This window comes from Crinia signifera, chromosome 8 (assembly GCF_055691185.1).
Source record: "Crinia signifera chromosome 8, ASM5569118v1, whole genome shotgun sequence".
Taxonomy (NCBI): Eukaryota; Metazoa; Chordata; class Amphibia; order Anura; family Myobatrachidae; genus Crinia; species Crinia signifera.
Window position 1 is genome coordinate 42288304 of NC_139224.1, and position 23577 is coordinate 42311880.

General features: G+C 44.1%; 1 protein-coding gene across 12 annotated transcripts in view; it reads right to left on the bottom strand.

Moving 5' to 3' along the window:
* The window catches only part of ERC2 (ELKS/RAB6-interacting/CAST family member 2), an 875436-nt gene that overhangs the window by 613016 nt on the left and 238843 nt on the right, over nt 1-23577 (bottom strand). For all 12 annotated transcript variants that reach the window (XM_083156222.1, XM_083156227.1, XM_083156223.1 and 9 more), the window contains one exon: nt 18836-19003. In XM_083156222.1, the coding sequence (XP_083012348.1) occupies nt 18836-19003 (168 nt within the window). The remainder of the gene's footprint in view (nt 1-18835; nt 19004-23577) is intronic.

The following is a 23577-nucleotide window of genomic DNA, read 5'->3' on the forward strand; positions in this document are numbered from 1 at the left end:
AGAATGATATGTAGGGAGGGGGCAATGAGAATGATATGTAGGGAGGGGGCAGTGAGAATGATATGGAGGGAGGGGGCAGTGAGAATGATATGGAGGGAGGGGGCAGTGAGAATGATATGGAGGGAGGGGGCAATGAGAATGATATAGAAGGAGGGGGCAATGAGAATGATATGGAGGGAGGGGGCAGTGAGAATGATATGGAGGGAGGGGGCAGCGAGAATGATATGTAGGGAGGGGGCAATGAGAATGATATGGAGGGAGGGGGAGATGAGAATGATATGGAGGGAGGGGGCAGTGAGAATGATATGGAGGGAGGGGGCAGTGAGAATGATATGGAGGGAGGGGGCAGTGAGAATGATATGAAGGGAGGGGGCAGTGAGAATGATATGAAGGGAGAGGGCAGTGAGAATGATATGGAGGGAGGGGGCAATGAGAATGATATGGAGGGATAGGGCAATGAGAATGATATGGAGGGAGGGGGCAATGAGAATGATATGGAGGGGGGGCAATGAGGATGATATGGAGGGAGGGGGCAATGAGAATTATATTGAGGGAGGGGGCAATGAGAATTATATTGAGGGAGGGGGCAATGAGAATGATATGGGGGAGGGAGCAACAAGAGTGATATGGGGTAGGAAATGGAACATTGCCGTTTTTTAATTGTAAAGGTAGATGATGCATATAGCCTGCTTACCCTACTAAAATGAAATCAGAACACCCATTGCTTAACATACAGTAATAAAATCTATTTATTGGAAGAAGGAAGTTACTGTAAAGAGGACGCCCCCTGAGATGCCCCACTTAAAAAAAAAACGCAAAATGAATGGAGCATGAGCTTAAACTAATTAACTTAGCGGTAAAGAAACAGTGCTGTATTATTGGAATGCCGAAAAGCAGGGCCCTTCTGTGTTCTGGCTGTGACACCACATATAGCAAAGGCCTACAGGTGTGCTCTTACATGGTAACCCTCGTTATTGTGCAAACCAAAATCAGACAGCTTATTTCAAAGCAACGTCTTTGACCCATGACAAAAAGCACTTAAACGATTTGCTTTTTCAATAGATAAAAAAGTCATTTAACTATACATTTTTTTAAACCAATTTTTACGGGGATGATCATCTTAAAAAAATACTATAAAATGGATACTTGTTAACAGGATAATGGGTTCCCTACCGTAAATGATATCAATACTATAAGTCATCTAGGGGTCCCATGTACATACAAATCACAAGGCTGCAGGTTGAGTGCTTTTTTTACATGTCACAGAATTCCATGGTTCCTTCATTGTGACAGCAGTAACAATTTGTAGTAAAGGGTGCCTATATCCTTATAATAAACACGTTTTCCTAATAAAAACTACATTGATGACATCCTGCTCTTCTGGTTACAGTAAATGAAGAGAACTGACATTTCTTGTACAGTGTTCAATGTTTTTCATTAATTTACTGACCACCTACCATGCTTCCAAGAAAGGGTTGGTAAACAGAGACGTCAGTAATAACTGCACAGCCTGCCGTAATTAGGATAGGGGACTGCCACATTTAATGAAGAGACACAATATCAAAACAAAAAAAGACAATCTTACATCAGTATTCTGGGAAATGAGAACATCGTTCCAATCCAGTGATTTTATTTACTGCTCCACTGTCACATTTATGATGACTAAAAACAACAGGCGCTAGAGACAGTGCAACCAGACATATTGTTAGCTGTCCTGGTTTTCGTGTTTGGCTTCTTCTGGATTAACATATGGCCAACGCATGTAGTTTTATTGCAATTAAATAAAACCTGATAGTGCACAATTGTTACTTAACACAGCGCTTGGTTCCTGAGGAGATGTAATACAATACTGATAATAAAGAGACAATGTGCTCATTTGTTTGAAACATTAGCTACTATGGAAATACATTGAAGTCCAAACACGGAATAAGTGACTTGGGAAGTACAGTAAGGGACGGGCGACAAAATGACCACAACATACTTTTACACAGTAGTGGAACATTTATGTATTTACAATAAAGGCAAGTGAGGTTTGTGTAGAATACTTGGTGGTTCTCCAGGAATATCCAGCAGACATGAAATAGTGGGTGTTGTCCAAGACCACAGACAGTCAGGTGGTTGCACTTAAGCTGGTCCAAACAGCTAACCGCACTTATGCATGTGTTGGACCCAGCTTACAGCTGATTTAGTTCCACCGCTAAAAGGCCACTGATAGAAAAAAAAAATGGTACTTGTTTCCTAGAACGGCGCCCAGTACGCTTTTAGCGTACTGGGCTATTCTCCATAGTGAAATCGCATCGCATCGGATCGCACAGTGTGTATGGTGCCGTGGGATGCAAAGCAATGTCCATATTAAGTGCACAGCAGTGCTTATACAATGAAATATCGCATGGGATCGGACGGAGCTATAGACAGGGTGCGATCCGATGCGATCCGATATTTCATTGTTTAAGCACCCATGCTATGAGATGTGATGGGTGCTTACTATTGAAAGCACCTATGCCATTGTTTTGCGTCAGCACCACTATCCACGCCACCCCAAAGCGTGGCGAGCGCTGCGATTTGTCAGTTTCCCGACAAATTCCACCAAAAATCCACTGCTGTGGTAAAGTCCGGCCGACATTGCTTTTTCGCTTGACAAACAAGCTTTCATCCACCACCACAATGTGGCCAGGACCACCGATATGCCACTGGGGCTGCGCCATAAGGTCCATGGTGCAAGCCTCCCGCAACCATCGGTTATACAGGACCGCAGGTTTTTTTCGATATTTCCAGCTGTCGCCCACAATACTCGATTGAGGTGAGCTCCTGGGCCCAGGAATATATGAAGCGAATCATAGTGACGAACGATAAGTGGCCCCCTGGAAACCAATGGGCCGCTCTGAGGCTCACCGTGAGACAACATGCTTTCACATGGCACCGCCACATACATTCCTTAACTGACAACCGCATAGGGTGGCCATTACTGCAATTCTGCATTAGCAGAAGCAGATCATGGTGCTGGAAGAACTGGATAGCCTCCTCCGTCTGAGGCAAGCTGAACATGTTCACTGGAACAGACATTTCCGATATTTCTCCTGCAGGTCTGAGGGATGCTGCAATTCACCTCAGAATGATTCTGACAGGATCTGACAGGGGGCCGGAATGACATTGAGCGGTAACGGGAGCGGCACTGAAATCGTATCGCATGCCACTATAACGTGACATGCGATGTGATTTCAGTACGGTACCGTACGTACAGAAATTGGGCGCCCTGCTAGGAAACAAATACCAAATAATTCCAGTCAGTCACTGCTCACAATCTTCACGTTAAACAACAATAACGGGCCCAATGACTATATAATATTTGCAGTTCATTCTCTGAAAACACCCATATTTAGGGATAAGCCGCAAATATAAAGTATCCCGTGAATACAAGACAGAGGGACCTACGATCCCTGCTGCGATACATCCTGCAGCTACATCCCCCATAGGTTTCTATGGGGGATGTGGTGATGCCTGATGTACCAATATCGGCAGCATTGCATCGGGTCCTCGTACTCTCGCCATTCTGAGATGGCACAAGCCCATCGTAGCTTATGGGCTACAGACCACAATGCTGGTGGGGCAGAGCGGTTAGTGCATGCGTAAACCCCCTGGCACTTGGCAAACTTCAGTGCCCCTGTCCCTGCGGAGACATCCATCGCATATTGAAATGCGATATTGGGCGGTACATGTCTTATATCTAGTCTAACCACAATGATTACATAAATACAAGTGGAGAACACAACTGAAAGTTTACCTAAAGCTCACCCAGAGGAGCCAGGATTGTCCTTTTGAACGGGCACACGCTCAGTGAACAGGTGTGCTTCAGTGCACGCAATCAAAGGTGCTGAACCCTAACCAGATGTAGCAGCTGCAAGATCTTTGGGTGAGAGATGATTGACAGTAAAGAATTTCAGATTTCTGCCAAAAATACTTTGCAAGTTCCAAACCCAGAAGAAAAATCTGTTAAAAATATAGCCGTTAACAAAGCACAATTTACAACCCCAATAGGAACTGTAATCATATCTAGGGAAAAAATGAGAAAAATGGGATACTATCCGCCTCTCTTGTTAAGAAAATATCACTGTGTCAACATCAATGATAGGGATTTCATGGCAGCGAAGCTAAAATCTGCTACTTTGCATAAAAGCAAGTTCATTAACTATTACAATGATTTAGAATGTTCTAACATTAATTAATATTGTAATTGTTGTCAAGGTTTCATTATTGGGGCAGGGGCGATCCGATGTGTACCTGTCTACTTGTCAGCAACGTGGCTGAGAGATAATGCAAAGAATCACTACATAGGCCTGTAGCTGAGTTACTATCAGCCGCCTCTGCAGGCATCGCGGCTACACTGCCCTCGTGCCAAGGTATCTTAGCAATGTGGCTGGCAGCGAGGATTTATTCACAAAGTGAATGACAGTAAGGGGAGTAGCTGGGAGGGGTGTGAAAGACACAGACATGCCATGATACTTTCCCGATAGTGTCTCAATCCATGGAGTCTATTTATTAAGATGGGAGTTCTATTGAAGATGGGATGTTGCTATGGGCAACCAATCAAAATCTATCTACTACTTAATCTAGAAGGTGCTAAGTAAATAAGTAGATTCTGATTGGTTGCTATGGGTAACATCCAATCTTCAGTAGAACTCCCAACTTAGTACATACAGATGGAGCGCCCATCATTTAGTGCCAGCCCTCACCAGATCACCTCCGCTGGCGAGAGCTCATGGAGAGGCACTCCATCTGACGGGGACGCGCGAGCGTCTTCCACGCAGCGCATCCCCGTCTCCGCTTCAGGGAGATTAGGGTTAGGGGGCGCTGTGGGCACCGACAAGGGAGCGGCGGGGAGGGCGGTGGCGGGCTCTGACGGAACGGGGTGCGCGAGTGTCTCATGCATGCGCACCTCCTTCCGTCTGATGGTGGGTCCTGACGATTGGTGATAGAATAGCCAGGACCCGCTCAAATGACAGGTGCTCCATCTGCAAGCCCCTACAAGTGCAATCCCATATACACAAAACGGGTGCCGGACGTCTCACCAACAGTCGGGATTCCGACAGTCATTACTCCGACGTCAGAATCCCGACTGCTCCCTCGTGGGGGTCCACGACCCCCATAGAGGGAGAATAAAATAGGTGGCAAGTGCAGCGTGGCGTTCGCAGCGTGGCAGGCGTAGCGAGCCCGCAAGGGGCTTCCTTGCGCTCCCCCCACTGTGCAGTCGGGATTCCGTCACGCTAATGACTGTCGGAATCCCGACTGTCGGTGTGTTATACCACACCCACACAAAACATCGCCCCAGAGTCTGAATTCCAACATCAAATCTGCGTGGCCATAAAATTACTCTGGGATGGCCTTGAAAAAGCTGTGCAGTGAGCTGCTCTGCAGAAGTCTGGATGTCTGTGTCATTTTGCACATTTCTGTGTATCCGCTGTGCGTGGGATTACAGCTGCGAATGAAATAGCAACAATATCCCTGAATCAAGCTCTTAACCCTTTGAGTGCCAAGGTTTGACAAAATAGGTGTAAAAATGCTAAGCCAACTATTATTCTTCATAATGACCTGTAATTTTTATCTTATATAAGAAATATAATCTTTTCTTACTTTCTTACAAAATAAAAAAAATTATTTGAATGTATATAACAAATGTGAGTGACACTGGCATTTTTGGAGAATATTTTCTACATCTCAACCAGAGATGTTGGAACTCCGGCCAGAATTCAATGCTCCCGATTCACCGTTTTTTTTTTTCGGTGAATCGGACTGTTTTCACTCCTTGCATCGAATCTTTTTCACTGGAAATCTGATTCACCCTATTCAATGTTCACTGTTCGCCGAAAGCGACCAGTGAGTGCCGGCCAGTTCTCCGATTCATGCTCGCTGCAATTCGCTGGTGTATTTGAATGGGGTTTTCACTGGGATTCGCCGAGAGTGTATTCAATGCTAGGATGGCGAATTGCTTTCTCCCTGATTTTTGCCATGATTCACCGTTTTGCATTCGACATCTTTTTAAGGTGAACTGGAAAGTGATCTTTTAAAATAAAGTTTTTTTTCTGATTTTTTTTTTCTGTGAAGGGGCATGCTATTTTTATACATGTGCTTGAAGCACATTAATATATTTCATTTTTTTTATTATTATTTTTTTACATATTTTTTTATACACATTCGCCAGCAGGGGGCTGGGTGCCGCTCATTAGATTTTCATATATTCACTGCTTCTGATCATTACATATGCACGAACGGAAGCAGTGCAAGCAGCTCCCTACCCGCATCCCCTGCTAGCTCTCTCGGGGGGGGGGGGGGGCAGCTTCTGCTGCCTGTGTCCTCGGGAGCCCTGCTTCTGCCCCACAGTGTCTGGCGCAGGCAGGGAGACTTCCATCTCCCTGCCTGCCGCCATCCCCCGGCGCCCTGCGGGGTTAAGAATCGCCGTCAGTAGCAGCGAGCCCCTGCGGCATTGAATGCGGTGACAGTGAGGGCTGGCAGCGAATGCTCCAGCCCTCAGGAACACGGCGACTGTGCAGCGAATCCTGTTGAATACTGCCCTCAGTAATGTTTTAATTGTTTTTCTGACATACATTATACAGTACGCTCCTCTATTACAATCAGGTATGGAGAGGCCAATGAATCTGACAAACGAAGCCTGCAAAGAGTGGTGAGGACAGCAGAGAGGATTATTGGGACCTCCCCCCTGTAAGGGAACAATACTTAAGTAGGGTCAAGAAGCGAGCTGGGAAGATCGTGACGGACAAACTCCACCCTGGCCATAACTTGTTTGATATTCTCCCATCAGGTACACGCTTCCAAGTCATCAAGAACCACAAAAAGCTTCTTTTCGACAGCTATTCAACTATTGAACAATGTAGTCTAAGATACTGCTAATCTAAACACCTAACTGCTCTATCTAACCTTGCAAATCATAACATGTGAATTGTAATTTGTATGCGCAACTGATGCAATGTATGTATGTCCTGTCATCCCTCTTGTACCATGCTTGAAGCTGCACTGTATCCACAAAAAAATCCTAGTATACGAGAGTATACATGGCCAATAAAGTGATTCTGATTACCAGACTTTCAAACAGTGGAAAGATGATGCTTGGATATGCAGCCAGAGCGCTCCATTGTGCAATATCAAAAAAGCTTTTATTTTAAGAACAAAGTTTATCTTCGGTAAAAACAGGTATAAAGTGACGTACCACAATAAGCGGTATAACCACCGCAAGATATTCGCATGAAACGTGTTTCAAAACACATGTGCTGTTGGAGAGGTTACACTCGGGGTTCTCTGTGTCCCAACACGTCTGGTGGATAGACTGCAACGCCAGGCCACGCCCCAACGCGTTTCGTAATCACGTACTTCGTCAGAGTACAGAGTACTTCAGTCCAGTACTCCTAAATACTCGGTCCAGCTGCCGTGGGTGCCTCCAGGCAGAATTTGTAGTGAGCAGGAATCAAACATGTGATAGCTATGTGTTTTGTAGCCATATTGAGCGATAGTGCTAGGACCTGCAGAAAAGTGGGGTCCCGTGAAGGGGGCTGCAGGCTTAAATGCATTGATCAATTCATGAACCAAATCTCCAATATTTATTATCAGTTAATTTAGTGTGTGCAGAGCCCCTACAATGTCTGTTTAAACAATGTGGTCACAAGCCATAGGGCACCCCAAAACTAGGAAAGGTGAGTGCCGATGTTTAGTGTATATATTGTTTATTAGATTAATTTTTTAAATTAGTCTTATTGTGGTCACATTCTCTCATGCACCCTGTTTTAGCTAAGACTCCATAGCTTATGTTAACCATTTCCCTAGATGATTAGTGACAGGTGTGTTGGTAGCTGCTCACCTATAAAAGAATAGTCTGCTGTGAGCTTCAGACCTGATAGCATGCCAGGAATCAAACATGTGATAGCTATGTGTATTGTAGCCATATTGAGCGATAGTGCTAGGACCTGCAGAAAAGTGGGGTCCCTTGAAGGGGGCTGCAGGCTTAAATGCATTGATCAATTCATAAACCAAATCTCCACTATTTATTATCAGTTAATTTAGTGTGTGCAGAGCCCCTACAATGTATGTTTAAACAATGTGGTCACAAGCCACAGGGCACCCCAAAACTAGGAAAGGTGAGTGCCGATGTTTAGTGTATATATTATATATATATATATATATATATATATATATATATATATCACAGAGTACTTCAGTCCAGCACTCCTAAATACTCGGTCCAGCTGCCGTGGGTGCCTCCGGGCAGAATTTGTAGTGAGCAGTAATAAAGACTCAATAAACTGCGGCACTCCACGATTTTGAAAAAATAATGTATTCAAGTGACTAACGTTTCGGGCCACCCCGAAATCTTGTTCACTTGAATACATTATTTTTTCATAATCGTGGATCTATAAATGTCTAGTGTCCGTGTGGCTCTGAAACACTGCCACCTGTTGGCTACAAGCGAAACTACATCTACTAGTTTTCGCAGCATTAGTTTTGAGCGGGCTTACTATTGTTTGTGTATGCTGTTATATATACACTGGGCAGGAAAAAATGGACACGTTCTTCTTCACAGCTAGATGATAAAGAATACAGAATCAATAGCAAAATGAGAAAAATAAATGGGGGGGTTGTTTCTTTTCCTATGAGATTCTTTTGTAAAAAAAATGTAATCTTCTTGTTCACTGTGATATGCATTGAGGATACAAGATGAAATCGGATTACATACATATGTTTTCTGCTTAAAAAATTCTTGCAGATGAATTACAGAAAGGAATGGTTATTTAGACAATCATTACAAATGTATATTATCAAAAGACCCAAACACTTTTTCTGATTTGTGATGTAGTTACCGGTCCATTAATATACAATCTGATATACCCAATCAAAGTTCCATGACTGAGGGCAGATGTATTAAACCGTTACAGTCCAATTTTTTTTGCAATTCAAACTGTTCAGTTTAAGGGGGATATTCAATCTCCTGCAGCCATTCCCGATGGGGGAGAGGGCTGCAGGGCCCTATTCAATGCTGTCTTCCTCAACAGAATTGAACAGGGGATCTCGGCAGAACGAGCCCGACTTCACAAGCAGTCGGGCTCGTTCTGCTGAGAACGGCCGGGAATTGACAAGCTCCCGGCCGCATGCCCCCTTCTCGACTCGCAGCAGGCAAGAATTTAAATCCCGCCTGCAAAATCTCGGTCGAGCAATCCGAGAACGGGACAGGGTCACGGCTGTTGGGCCAGCCCGACAGTCGTGACCCAACATTGAATACCCCCCCCAAATGTTTAAATTAATTGTATTATTTTTTAAATGGTCTACATAGACCGTTGAATGATGTTAATGTTCTTATTTTAAAGTGTCTCACCATTGGATCTGCTACTAGCGCTAGGGCTGTTGAGCCTGACTAGGGTTAATCCTGGCGAAGAGATAAAGTAGGTGATAACACACCAGCCTCTCAGCTAGGTTTAAAAAATTACATTTAGGAGTTGATTGGCTGGTGTGCTATCACCTTCCACTTTATCTCTTCACCAGGCTTAATACATCTGCTATGCAGAGCTGGATATATGAACGCCCGGTTCTAGGCGTATCTATAGCAGCTGGTATAGGGTAGGTAAAAATGAGCACTGACAATAATGCCTAGAATCACATTCAGTGTAAATATGGTGGCTAGGAGCACTACAAGATGCAAACGTCCTTGCATATTGGCAAATACTGTATACATTTACTATACAACTCTGCTTCAGATACAGTCTAATAAGCCGCAAAGTAGTAATCATACAAATGTGTATCTTTCTATGAATTATAGACCTCTGTAGTGAGTTGTACTAGTGAAATAAGAAACACAAGGGTATATATATATTATTTTATGTATTAACCTGGTAGCTGACATATAATTACAAGCTTCCGAGCCCTTCCCAATGTTTTCCTTTTTTTAAATCCATTGAAGATCACAATAACCTGAACTCAATATCCAAAAGGAGTTTCCAGTAATGAGATAATGTTGTCCAGACTGGTAGAACAATATCACTTTCTGTATGACCTCGGCCAGTTATGGGAACTTCATTAGTAAAAATATTTGGTGATAGAGAGTCAGACAAATCGATATGTACAGAAAATATAATCCGCACCATTAACCAAGGATGTTACCCAACATTAACTCACATGTGTTTCATATTAGGCGGGCCTTTGCCTTTCTGGATAGTTTGTCTGAACACATCAAGGTCTCCATTTGTCAAGTAGAGCTGAGGCTTACAGCATCCAATATCTCATGCACAGGGCATCGGGAATAAGGGGGATTTAAACCCCCGGCTCCCGGTGATAAATCCAGCCAAAAGAGTCATCTAATGTCATTTAATTTGCTAATGCTCTGTAATCCGGTGTTCCTCAAATTGATAGCTTTGCTACAGCATTACACAATTATTATTTTTTAGTATGTTTTAGGATATACTTTTGAAGACCCCAGAATATGTTTATTTTGCAGAACCCCTTTGAGCAATCTATATTTGATGTAACTGCAGTGGGCCCAGTAACAGAGCTGAGAACTGGGCCGTAACTGCTGCTCAGCTATTCCAGGAATTTTGCACAGAAATGACATGATATAATGCACTTCTCTCTCCCTCTCAGCCCTCAATCTTATCCCATTACTGACCCACTACCCCATCCCATATGGAAATAATCAGGGAGAGCCTGCAGTACTTTCTTTTGTCTGGTCTTACACCTTAGTTTCCAGATGTTAAAAAAGATCCTAATACATTCCCCACAGATAGAGGAACAGGTTGAGGTTCCTGGCGTAGGGAAGAAGACAGTAAAATATCAGTATTCCTTTCCTGGATGGTAAATTCTGCTTTAGTGCTTGCTGTAAATTTAAAGTGTATATAAAAGCCCCTTTAAAAGCAATAGCCAAATGTGCTGGATTCATAACAGAAAACCTCTCACAACTGCTTACTTGCCCAAATGTCTGAGAGACCTGAAGGTCCTTCCATCTGGGTCTAATCACTTCCCATTGAGGTGGACATACAGTACCAAGTCTTGATGATTCTATTTACTGTATGTTTATTTGCGCCATTGACTCCAGCCACCTGATGTCATAAGAGTAATTGGCAGCAGTGGGCAAAAATGCGACAACACAAGCTTCAGTGATTCCCCCCGGGACTCCAATTTACACCTGCCATACAGTATCTACCAGAGGACATTTAAAAAATATTGCCAACAATGCCTTAAACTGGGTTCACACTGGGTTCACGACTTGTTCTCTGACTGCCACCATGCCGACTAAGCGGCCGATTTATCATATACACTTATCAGCCGCTCTATACAACGCCCTGACCTCACAGCTGGGATGATATTTGAATTTGCACAGCGAGCTTTGCCTTCAATCCCTGTAGCCAGTGTAAAGACGGACCGCCTCCACACAAAGCCAGATGCCTCAACCTATCTGTAGATATATTGGGCATTGGCTGAGCTGCATGACCAATGTGGAATGACATTGTTAAAAGACATATTGGGTTTCTATTGTGCAAATGTAAGATATATATATATATATATATATATATAGCTATATATATATCTATATATATATATATATATATAGATATATATATATATATAAATATATATATATATAGCCCAGTGTGAACCCAGCACATAAACCCTATAACAGGCCTTTTTATACATTATATACATTATGCCATAGAACATATCAAATGTAACTTCTGAGGCTTCTCCCATCCCAGGCTTCTCTTTCTATCCTAAAGAAAGATGCCAGTTGTCGCCCCCCAGATAATGCTGCCAAGGATGGAGAGGGGAGGGCCGGGGGTGTGCTGTGAGAAACATCCTGCACATGTGCATATTTACAGAGTGTCCACTGCTATGGACCAAGGGACAGTCATTGGCGCATAAAGAGAGGCTTTCCCATTTACAGTCTGCAGCCAACTCTCTAGCCAACAGCACAATAGACTCCGGGCACTAGGATACTCTGCTGCTGTTCCAGAGTCTTATGCGCCTGGGCATTAGGAAAATCACAGGGAAGATGGCAACTTTGCAGTTTCTGCAGCACTAATGCTACCGCCACTTTGGATCGAAAGTATAAAAAATATAGGTGCAGTGTGCAGCCCATAGAAGCTCAATATCAGTCCCAGCACCTGTACACTGCATATGACAGGCACCGAGACTAGCACAAGTGCTGTATCGGCCTTGGTACTGTGCATGTGCATACCCCAGATTTTATGGGCTGCAGCCAAAGGAGCCCATGGAGGCATCCTGGAGGGAGGGAACACCTTCCAATGGGACTGCCTTGGGTGACTGGCAAGTCAGACTTCCAAAAGGAAGTTACTGCCAGTCACAGTGAAGCCGCCACTGATTTTCAAACTTTTATATCTCAAACAAGAGAATGTGGTCCCATCTGGCATTGGATGGTGCATCACAATGCCAAAAATGGTTTATCCATTGGTCTATGTAGTGTGTGGTTCAGCAGTCAATGCAATGTTAGAACTTAACTTTGTTGTACATTAAAAGTAGCAGCTGACCCAAGAAATGCAGATCTAAAGCATGTTCTAACCAGGAACATCTATATGTTTTTCTGGGAACCTGTACTGCATCTATAACAAAAACCTAAAATTACATGTGTTAATGTAGTTGAACCATTACTTTACCCCAACATAACAATACAGACATTATTTCCAACATTGTGACCAATAAAAACAAATTTCACTTTGTAGTGACTAGCTGACCATTGGATGTAGGACCAGAGAACATCCAATGCTCCATGAGACTCCCTGAAATAGCAACAATCTCCCTCTCTCCCACATTAGTCTAGAAATCTCCCTCATGTCACCTAGCCCACATTACACTGTTACATTTTTGTGGAAAAAAAGGAATGAGAGATAGATACATTTACAGATGTAGCGGGATTCATCTTTGCTGGGGATGGCGATGGCGTCGCCATCGCCGTCCCCTGCCCCGCCGCCATCTGTATGCCGGAAGGGGATGCGCGCGCACGAGGGGGACGCGCGCGCACGAGGTGCGCGCGCGTCCCCTTCCGACGGTGCTGCCCCCCCACAGTGGCCAGAGGTTCCCCCCCAGCCCTGTCGAGCGGGAGGCGGACAGTATTGCGTCCGCCTCGCCGCCCCGCCACTGAGGCGCACGTGCGTGGGGGACGCACACGCGTCTCAGTCAGATGGAGGCGCCATGCTGCTGGCGGATCGCCAGCAAGAATAAGGCCCGATACATCTGTACATTGAATCATCAGCGCCATTTCCCAGCACTTTACGTTTAAGTATAGTATCTATTACTTACTGCTTTGGGGCTCATCTACATTTGGATAGAAGTCATTTTAAAAGATTCCTCTCAGATGTAGCAGTGCACACCCACGCTTCTAGGTGCCACGTTCACAATCTCTTTTCACAATCTCTCCATATATGGAACTAGTCACGCCCTTTGGGTGGTGCATGATGCCCCCTCAATGGGGCGCTGTGCACAATTCTATTACCAACTATAATCTCCCTGAAACTAGTTTTCAAAAGTAGGCAAGGCTGATACAACACACTGCACCAAAACTATATTATATATGTGTGTGTGTGTGTGTGTGTGTGTTTCCTTGGCTTCAAGAACAAAATGTTATATGAAGTTCTCAAATTTACTGGCTAGTTAACATAGAACCCTGAAACATAAATAGTGGCTGTAATAAATGACATTCTATAACGAAGCCCAGCGGAAAGGCCACGCCGAAACAGAAGGATATTTCTAAGTTAACGCTGCCGATGACATAAATAAAGGAATTTAATTTTGAAATGCTTCAATCAGCCGCAGACTAACAGTAAAATGTTTGGGTTTAGTATTACCTCGCCAGATTTAGGTCTCTGCAGAATAACGGATATACATTCTATATAACCGATCCAAAATTGTAAAAATCTTCCTCATTCCTTCAGTTATCACAATGCCAAGATGCTCTCTAGATTGCCTGTGCTTACAAAAAAAAAATTCTTTCTGAACAATGAAAAGAATAAACAGTGAATGGGGATAATTTATGTTTAGACATGGGAAACATTTCGCCTGTGATTAATCTACCAACAAATGTAAAGCCAAAATAACTAAGATGAACCTTTGAAAGGTTAAACAATCAAAACTTTTGGAGATTGCCTCTTTGGGAAACTCTGCAGTAATTAAACATGTGCTGGAATGGCAATCTATTGGCGGGATCACATTTTTTTTTCTTTTACTTTCATTGGCTTCTTCACTGCAGGCCTATTTTTATTACGTTGCATTATGGATGAAACGCATTGGGAATATGTTCCAGCTCAGACATGGCATTACCACATTCTGCCGTAATGAACCATTAAACGGCTCAGCTGGAGCGCACAACAAAGCAGCAATTATTTCTCTCTCCGTTCTCGATCGGAAAGATGCCGTGTGCTGTAAATCAACACCGCAAGACAGTTAATGCCAACAAAGCAACAAGGTATAGAAATTAAATAAGGTTATTTCAATTATTACTTAGATTAGAAAAGGAAATAATCATCTAGCTATCTATTGCATGACTGGACATCAATCATATAGGAGAACAGTAATTAAAAAGAAAAAAAGTGAATGGTTATTGGACTGGAATAGCTGTATATAGTGACTCTCACCCAGCTAAGACTTGCCTGCTTTGATGTATACATCACTCAGGGGTAAATGTATGAAGCTTGGAGAAGCGATATCTATCCACCAAAAAGAATGTTATGTGAAAGGTGATAATGCACCAGCCAATCAGCTCCAATATGTAAATTGACAGTAAGGAGCTGATTGGCTGGAGCATTATCATCTAGCACAGAACGTTCTTTATAGGGATAGATAACCACTTCTCCAAGCGTCATACATTTACCGCTGAATTTCCCATACAGATGTTATCTCATATATTCAGCCTCAATACATCATGCAATGCGAGATGACCGGCGTGAGTTAGCCGCCAGGTCCTGTACAACTCTGCTAACACTGTGGATTTTCTTTTGACGAAAATGTGTTTTTTTCTTAGTCACAACAGAATGTGACTACAAGACTCAGCTGATTCATTTGATATGTGACACTTGTGTACTGTATATACAGAGCAGAGCTTGTACTGGAAAAATCCTGCGGCTGCTACATTGTAGAACTTCATATACAGATTCAAAGACTAATGATGGTTATACAATAGTTCAGTCGTTCAATTGAATATCCGAAATATTAATGGAACATTGGCCAGTCTGTACCAGCGATATGTCTGAACTGGGTCAGTTGTGCAAACGGACATTTATAAAGTATTAGGACTTACCCCAAGAAAACTGACATGTCAGTTTTCTTGGGGTAATTGTCTGGGTGCGGGCGCGTCTGGCTGGACCACTTCTGGGTATCGCTAGTTTACACATAGACTCACATAAACATATCATCATTTTTTCTCTGTATGTCTTTTTATATGTATTTTTTTACATATTTTTTCACAATTTTTTACTTTTGACACACCCTTTATCACTATTAGTTGCTTTCACATACCCTACATTCTATGACACTTTACACTATACTACACTTCACAGCTATATTTTATTTATGTAATGCCTTGGGGTGGTTTTGCTGAACTGATTTGGGGGTGCCCTGCACCCCAGGCATGAATCCCATAGTGCTAGGGACCTGCTCTAAAGAGGTGACCTTAACGTGGTGGGCAGGTACATATCTTTAGCCAAATGTATGCTAATAACCTCATAAATGAAATATAAAAGTAATATATGTTAGCAGTAATGAGTGCATAGTGCACCTGCAAACCCCCTCTGTCTTGCATATACTATAGATCATGGGTCTTCAAACTGTGGCCCTCCAGATGTTGTAAAACTACAAATCCCAGCATGCCTTGCCACAGTTTTAACACTCCCTTATAGCAAAACTGTGGCAAGGCATGCTGGGATTTGTAGTTTCACAACATCTGGAGGGCCACAGTTTGAAGACCCATGCTGTAGATGATTAATAGGCACAGTCCTTGTGCATCCTATAGTATAAATGGCACTATAATGGAAACTACTGAGGAAGAGAGGGATCTAGGTGTCATTATTTCAGGGGACTTAAAGGCAGGCAGGCAATGTAACAAAGCAATGAAGAAGGCAAGTCAGATGCTTGGTTGCATAGGGAGAGGTATCAGCAGTAGAAATAAGTAATAATGCCACTGTATAGGTCATTAGTATGACATCATCTAGAATACGGTGTTCAGTTCTGGAGGCCATATCTCCAGAACGATATAAATACATTCGAGACTGTACAAAGAAGGGCAACTAAAATGGTGCATGGCCTACATCTCAAAACGTACCAGGAAAGTCTAAAAGATATTAATATGTATACTTTAGAGCAGAGAAGGGAAAGGGGGGACAAGGGTCCCACAAGGGTAACTTGTGCAGAGAGAATTAGATTTGGGTGAGGTTTTACTTCAAAGTGAGATCTATATTGAAGTGTAAAAATAAAGCAGCCAGTATTTACCCTGCACAGAAACAAAATAACTCACCCAAATCTAATTCTCTCTGCACAAGTTACATCTGCCCCACCTGCAGTGCACATGGTTTTGTCCATCTAAGACGGATTTTGTCAGAAAGAGTGAACTAGAATAAGGCCCATATATCCGTCCTGGGTTCTTGCCGAGTCAACCCAGGTCACTGTGCAGTGTGAAAGGGCGTTTTGAAAAATACCTTGTCCAGAAACCTGAACCGGGTAAAAAGAGGGGTTCTACCTGGGTCAGACTCGGGTTGCTGGGCAGTGTGAATGGATAACCTGGTAGAGCGACCTGGGTCCGTTCACTTCTATGGAGGAGGCAACAACGTCACCTTAGTGCTGACTCCTCCCCCACCCCTGATGACGCGTCGTCGCTCTAGCCCACATCTGGATGATGTCAGCAACCCAGCAATAAGATGGGTCGCTGTTAGCCCCCAGTTTGCACAAATGCCAGGTGGCTCCCGAGATGGACCTGTGTCCAAATCCCGGGTACGAAATGGCATTTGCAATGTGAAAGCAGCACCTATCTACAGAGCCTCTCAGATACAGAGTGTTCAGCTTGATTAATCACAAGATAAAATAAAAAAAATCAAGTCACATTACAAAGACACCTTTGGTACTTATGTATTAGCCGGGCGCCCGGCTACGCTGACAACGTAGCTTAGGCAACGTTGTCAGCGTAGCGTAGCCGGGCGTCCTGCTAATACTGCCTGTGTACTTACTGGGCGGCCGTCGATGAAGGGTGGGCGGAGGGGCACTGAAGGGCGGGCGGCGCATCACTCCGGTGTACGTAATTCAGCGTACTGCCGCTGGGGGAGCATCACACGGTTTCCCTGCTCCTCCAGAGGCACTACGCTAATTGCGTACATCGAGGAGCGGGGATCTGGCATCGGCGCACACACAGGGGGGGGAGCGCAACGCTGCCGCCATGGACATGTAAGTATAAAGCATCACACACACAACATCATATCCCAACTATCCACGTCATATCCCAACTATCCACGTCATACCCCATTATCCACGTGGGCGTGGAGTTCATTTTATAAAGCGTGGCGAGTGCAGGGAGCCACCAAGCCCGAAGCGTGACGAGCGCAGCGAGCCCCGCGAGGGGACACATAGCCGCGTGCGCTCGCCATGCTTCGGACTCGGTGGCTGGCTGCGCTCGCCACACTTTATAAAATTAACTCCACGCCCACGTAAATAATGGGGTATGACGTGGATAGTGGGGATATGATGTTGTGTGTGTGTGTGTGTGTGTGGTGCTTTATACTTACATGTCCCTGGCGGCAGCGTTGTGCTCCCCCTCCTGTGTGCGCGCCAATGCCAGATCCACGCTCCCCGATGTACGAAATTAGCGTACATCGGGGAGCTTTATAAAATTAATTCCACGCCCACGTGGATAATGGGGGTATGACGTGGATAGTGGGGATATGATCCAATATGTATTAAAACAGCTCCTGTTACGTAAAATAACGTAGTTTACGTAAGTTACGTTATTAGCGTGAGTTACGTAGTTTACATAGCAGCATAGTGGTGTATTGGTATTCTCAATACACCACTACGCAAACTACGCCCTGGGCGCCCTGCTAATACATAAGTACCACACCTTTTTTTTATATAAAAGGATAAATGTTAAAATGATGTGGCTTTACTTAGTTCTCTACCACGGCTTTAGTGGGTATGGCTCAAAAGGCGTACAAGAGGAAGGTCGACATGCATCAAGGTCAACAAGGGGTTAGCTCAACAGGGTCATTAGGTCGATATGTTTTTTTTTACTTTTTTTGACCTAATGACCCTGTTGACCTTCAGTGGTCGACCCAATGCATGTAAACCTTCCTCTTGTCGACTTAGTGAACGTATACCGGCTTTAGTAAGTTTACAAGCAAACCTCCTCAAAGAGTATTGAGTGTTCACAAGAATCTCTTTAGGACCAACCAGAGTTCTCCCCTGTAAATCTTAATGAGGGGTCATCCTTCGATCAGTGTTATAACTTTGGAGTATGACCTGGTGGCAGGGGATGTGTGTGACATCAATACAGAAAAGAACATTGTAAAAGAATGGTCTATACAGTAAAGCACTAAAGGTGCCCATACATGGTACAATTGCTGGGTGGGATGAGATGCGCACTCCCGTCACACATCTCATCGCACAGCTCAAAAAGAATGTGCTGCACATAATTTTTGTACTAGATTGCAACTCATTGCATCTCTGCATTGCAAAATGTATGCGATGCGATCTAGTCCAAATTGCATACAATAATTGTACCGTGTATGGGCACCTTAAAACTATAACAATGGCAAAATGGGATGGGAAGTTGCATAAATCATCACTGTGAGAACAGTACCTTCTTCTGCAGGACATTGATTTTTCTCTCTTTGACTTCCAGCATATCTTTCATATCTCTAATCTCCCCGGCCAACGTGCCCTTCTCTTCAGTCAGATCCTGAAGCTGCTTGGTCTTTTTGTTAAGAAATGATTCCTTCTCTTCTAGTCTCAACCGTAATGCATCCACCTGTCAGGATAAAGTATACAAGTTAAAGGCCTTCTGAGGTTACATGCACAGTATCATACTCAACTCTAAAGGCCCCCATACACTAGCCGATTTTGGTCAGATTTCGGCCAGATCAGTCGGATCTGTCCGAAATCGGACCAAAATCGGCTAGTTTTGATGTCCCCTCAGATCCGATGCGCGGTCCCGTGCGCATCGGATCTGCGTCGGGTGGTCGGACCTGCTGCACGTCCGACCACCCGACTTGGGACCTAGTGGGGCGGCGCGGTGGTGGAGGGAGCAGGGGGGGCTGGGGACGCTGCGGGGGACACAGGCGGCATAGAGCCGGGCAGGGGGAGCCGGGAGCTGTCAGTACTGAAAAAAAAAAAAAAGCCCATACAATGAATGGGCGGCCTGTGATTGGCTGAGTGCTCTCTCAGCCAGTCAGCAATTGGCTGAGAGAGCGCTCAGCCAATCACAGGCTGCCCATTCATTGTATAGGCTTTTTTTTCTAGCACTGACAGCTCCCGGCTTCCTCTGCCCGGCTCTATGCCGCCTGTGTCCCCAGCCCCCCCTGCTCCCACCAGCAGCCCTGCTCTGTAGCCACCCCCCCCCCTTCTCCCCGGGTTTTTTACATGTGATAAATCGAGACGATTTATCACATGTAAAAAATGGCACATCAAGTGCCAATCTAATCAAGCTCCCCCGGGGAGCAGCCGGGGAAGCTCAGGGGGTAGTCGGGGGCGACTTGTCCTAAGGACAAGTCGCCCTAGTGTATGGGGGCCTTTAAACAAGTAATGTCTTCATAAAAGAAATTAATTTCATTTAATTACCAATAAGAAAGAATAGTTGATCCACTTTACTTTTTGCTCATTTGTTTTAAGAGTTGCTTGTAAAGATTTAGGGCCAGATGCACTAAGCTTCAAAAGTGATAAAATGGAGAGTGATAAACATCCAGCCAATCAGCTCCTATCTGACATTTTTCAAACGCAGTCTGTGACATGGCAGGTAGGAGCTTATTGGCTGGCTTTTTATCACTCTCCATTTTATCACTTTTGAAGCTTAGAGAATCTCCCCCTTACAATTTGCCACATATCATGGAGTTAACTTGATAACCACAGTTGTATATGACTTTGTACAGTGATCAAAGAGTCTTTGGAACATAAATATAATGCAATATAGTTCCCAACAATGGTGTGTCTATAATAAGGATTATAGGCATCATAGGGGAAACAAAAAAAGTAATATTTATGGGGTAACTACATCCTTGGAGAGAAAAAAGCTTCAGCAAAAGTACAAATAAAAACGATGATGTGTGATTGCAGCTTTAATTAAGATGTTATCAAAAACGGAATGCAGACGCATGGTCAAACACACGGCCAATGTAATCACCTGATGAGCACACAAACACAGAATGGGATCAACAGCTGATTGGATATAAATAGACACATGAACCCCAAATCCAATAACTCAGCATTACATTTACTTAACAGATAGTGTCATAAATCAGAAAGTTTAGGGGTATCTTTAATACTTTGATAAAAATAATTGGTACTCTTTACCTAGAAGGGCGCCCACGATTTTGATCTTGGCCATCGCAAGGTAAAAAATCGCGTCGGTCGCATCGCACGCGACCAAAAAAACGCATGCGATGCGTCCGACGCAATTACCGCGATTTCCCATAGGGAACAATGTTAAATGTCCCAATTGACCCGATTTTCCATAGGGAACAATGTTAAATGGCCCACAGAGGCCAAATAGGCACCCTGAAGTGTGAAATGGCCCCCCCACTTGTTAACGCCACCCCACGATCAACGTGAACCCGAAGCGTGGCGAGCGCAGCGAGCCCGCGAGGGGCGGCGGTACGCGTCGTACGACCTTTTCATACCCCCACTATCCACGTCGGCGTGGAGTTGAGAATAGAAAGTGTGGCGAGCACAGCGAGCCACCGAGCCCGAAGCGTGGCGAGCGCAGCGAGCCCCGCGAGGGGACGCGGACACCTGTGAAGCCCGCGAGGGGACGCGTATACCTGTGAAGGTATCTGTGTCCCCTCGAGGGGCTCGCTACGCTTCGGGCTCTTTGGCTCGCTGCGCTCGCCACACTTTCTATTCTCAACTCCACGCCGACGTGGATAGTGGGGGTATGAAAAGGTCGTAGGACGCGTACCGCTGCGCTTGCCACGTTTTGGGTTGACGTTGATCGTGGGGTGGCGTTAACAATTGGGGGGGGGCCATTTCACACTTCAGGGTGCCTATTTGGCCTCTGTGGGCCATTTAACATTGTTCCCTATGGAAAATCGGGTCAATTGGGACATTTAACATTGTTCCCTATGGGAAATCGCGGTAATCGCGTCGGTCACATCGCATGCGATTTTTCGGTCACATGCAATGCGACCGACGCGATATACATTTTAACATGTATTTCTATGTAAAATCGCGGGCATCGCATCGGTCGCATCGCATGCCATTATAATGGCATGCGATGTACATGCGATGCCCGCGATGGGCGCCCTTCTAGGTAAAGAGTACCAAATAATTCAATACACAGAAATGTTGGTGTGCGCACACAAAGTAACTAATTTGTGACATTGCAAAAGCAACGTTAATTAGTTTTTAATTTATTTACTTACAGTTTCATATATAACGCAGCATATTCCATTGCGCTTTACAATTGGAAACAACAGTAATTAAACAAACTGGGTAGAAACAAACCCGACATAGAGGTAGGAGGGCCCTGCTCGCAAGCTTACAATCTATAGGGATAATAGGAGGGATACATAAGGATAGGATTCCATAGCATGGCAGTCTCACCAGATTACTAGCCAGTCCTGATGGGATGCAATTAGATAGGAATGCTACTGGAGGTTATGTGGGGTTTTTGGAATATGATAAGCTTGCCCGAAGAGGTGAGTTTTCAGGGAACGCTTGAAAGTCTGGAGGCTAGTGGAGAGTCTTGGGGGAGAGTGTGTGTGGAAGGGCATTCCATAGGGTGGGTGCTGCCCGACTAAAATCCTGCAAGTGTAAGTGGGAGCGAGTAATGAGTGTGGATGAGAGACGCAGATTTTGTACAGAGCGGAGAGGTCGGGTGAGGATATATTTTGAGATATAAGTCAGTCTAGTGAGAATAGATACAAGTCGGTGTAGTCCGAGTAATGGCTTTGTATGTAAGTTTGTTTCTTTCAGTTCCACAGTAATAGAAAACTGTAGGTACGGTAGAGGATAATGTTTCCTTACCCAAAAAATTAAAAAGGAGACTACTCCCTTTCCTACCAGTGATATATTAGACCTGCTGGCTTTTATTTGAAGTGTTTTGCTTGGATTAAAACTTAAAAGGCAGGTGTTTTATACTGGTTGTGCCACGAAGGAAGAAGGTCTTGTACCGGCTGACGGGTTGACATCTCCTTTGATTACTTCATAGCACTTGAATAATGAGAAGGATTCAAATATTTATATTTTTAACAGTCCTTATAAACTCGCTGTGGAAGCTGATTTTACTGTATGTCAAGGGGGGGAAGGCCTGAATGCCATTTTGACCTGTGAGGCACATTTTCTTTCTCCCCCTCTCTCATGTTTGCATTTAGAACGCTGGAGCAAACGTTATAAAGGTGTTCATAAAACATAGCTGTAGACTCATTTAGGAAATCTACGTAGGCTGCTGGATTTGATGCCGTATAAACATTTGCATTAAAATGGCTCATTAATTTTCTTTAACGGGAAAGAAAAAGCCCCCCAATTTTTTTTTAAGTATATAGCATATGGCACTAGAAAATAGGAAAGTAGAGAGACCTGGCTTACGCTGATTCTTCAGGTACATTCATAAAATATGTGCTTTCTTTGTACACTCTCTCCGACTTTTCACTCAACACCACATAATTTTGGAAGCCTGCGCCTCTTTCTCGAGATCTGGCAGCTCAGCTGGTAATAAAAGTTGGCAATCAACTGCAGAAAACAGTAAAATTAGATCTAAGTACCCTCTCCCCTTTGGTTTATAATGAGGATCTGTGGATTGTTTTTTTAATATACTTTGCTCAGCCTGTTTTGCCTCACAAAAATATTTACCAGCTTGCCGTAATGGGTTAATCTGTACTCTGTACGGTATTTGTTTCCTACGGGCTTGGGGAAGAGGTGTTCCAGAGTGACAGCTGGTAAAAAGTGACTGAAATTGCCAAATTTACTTTAAATCTTGATTAATTTTAATAATCCCCGAGCCATAACCAACTACTTATACACAGCTCCAAAAATGGCTTGTGCTACTCAGCTTTCTAACTGGATACAGTATGTGATATTTCACACATGACTGACAAAAATATACAGAATGTGTTTTGTAATACAGCATGCCACTATTCACAAATATCAGGATACCGGATACAGGACAATGGATCCATTTTAATAACAACACTTCGCGGGCAGGGCCAGGCTCTTCACATCAATGGGTGGGGCTAAAATTATGTGCTTGGAGTCATTTTAGCATCACCCCAAACACATGACAGCAAGTATCATATCCCCACCCTGATGATACATCTGTATATAAACTGTTCCCAGCCACCTGTGCCAGTTCAACTTGTATTCTGGGCATTTTCTGGCAATTTTTTTTGCAGT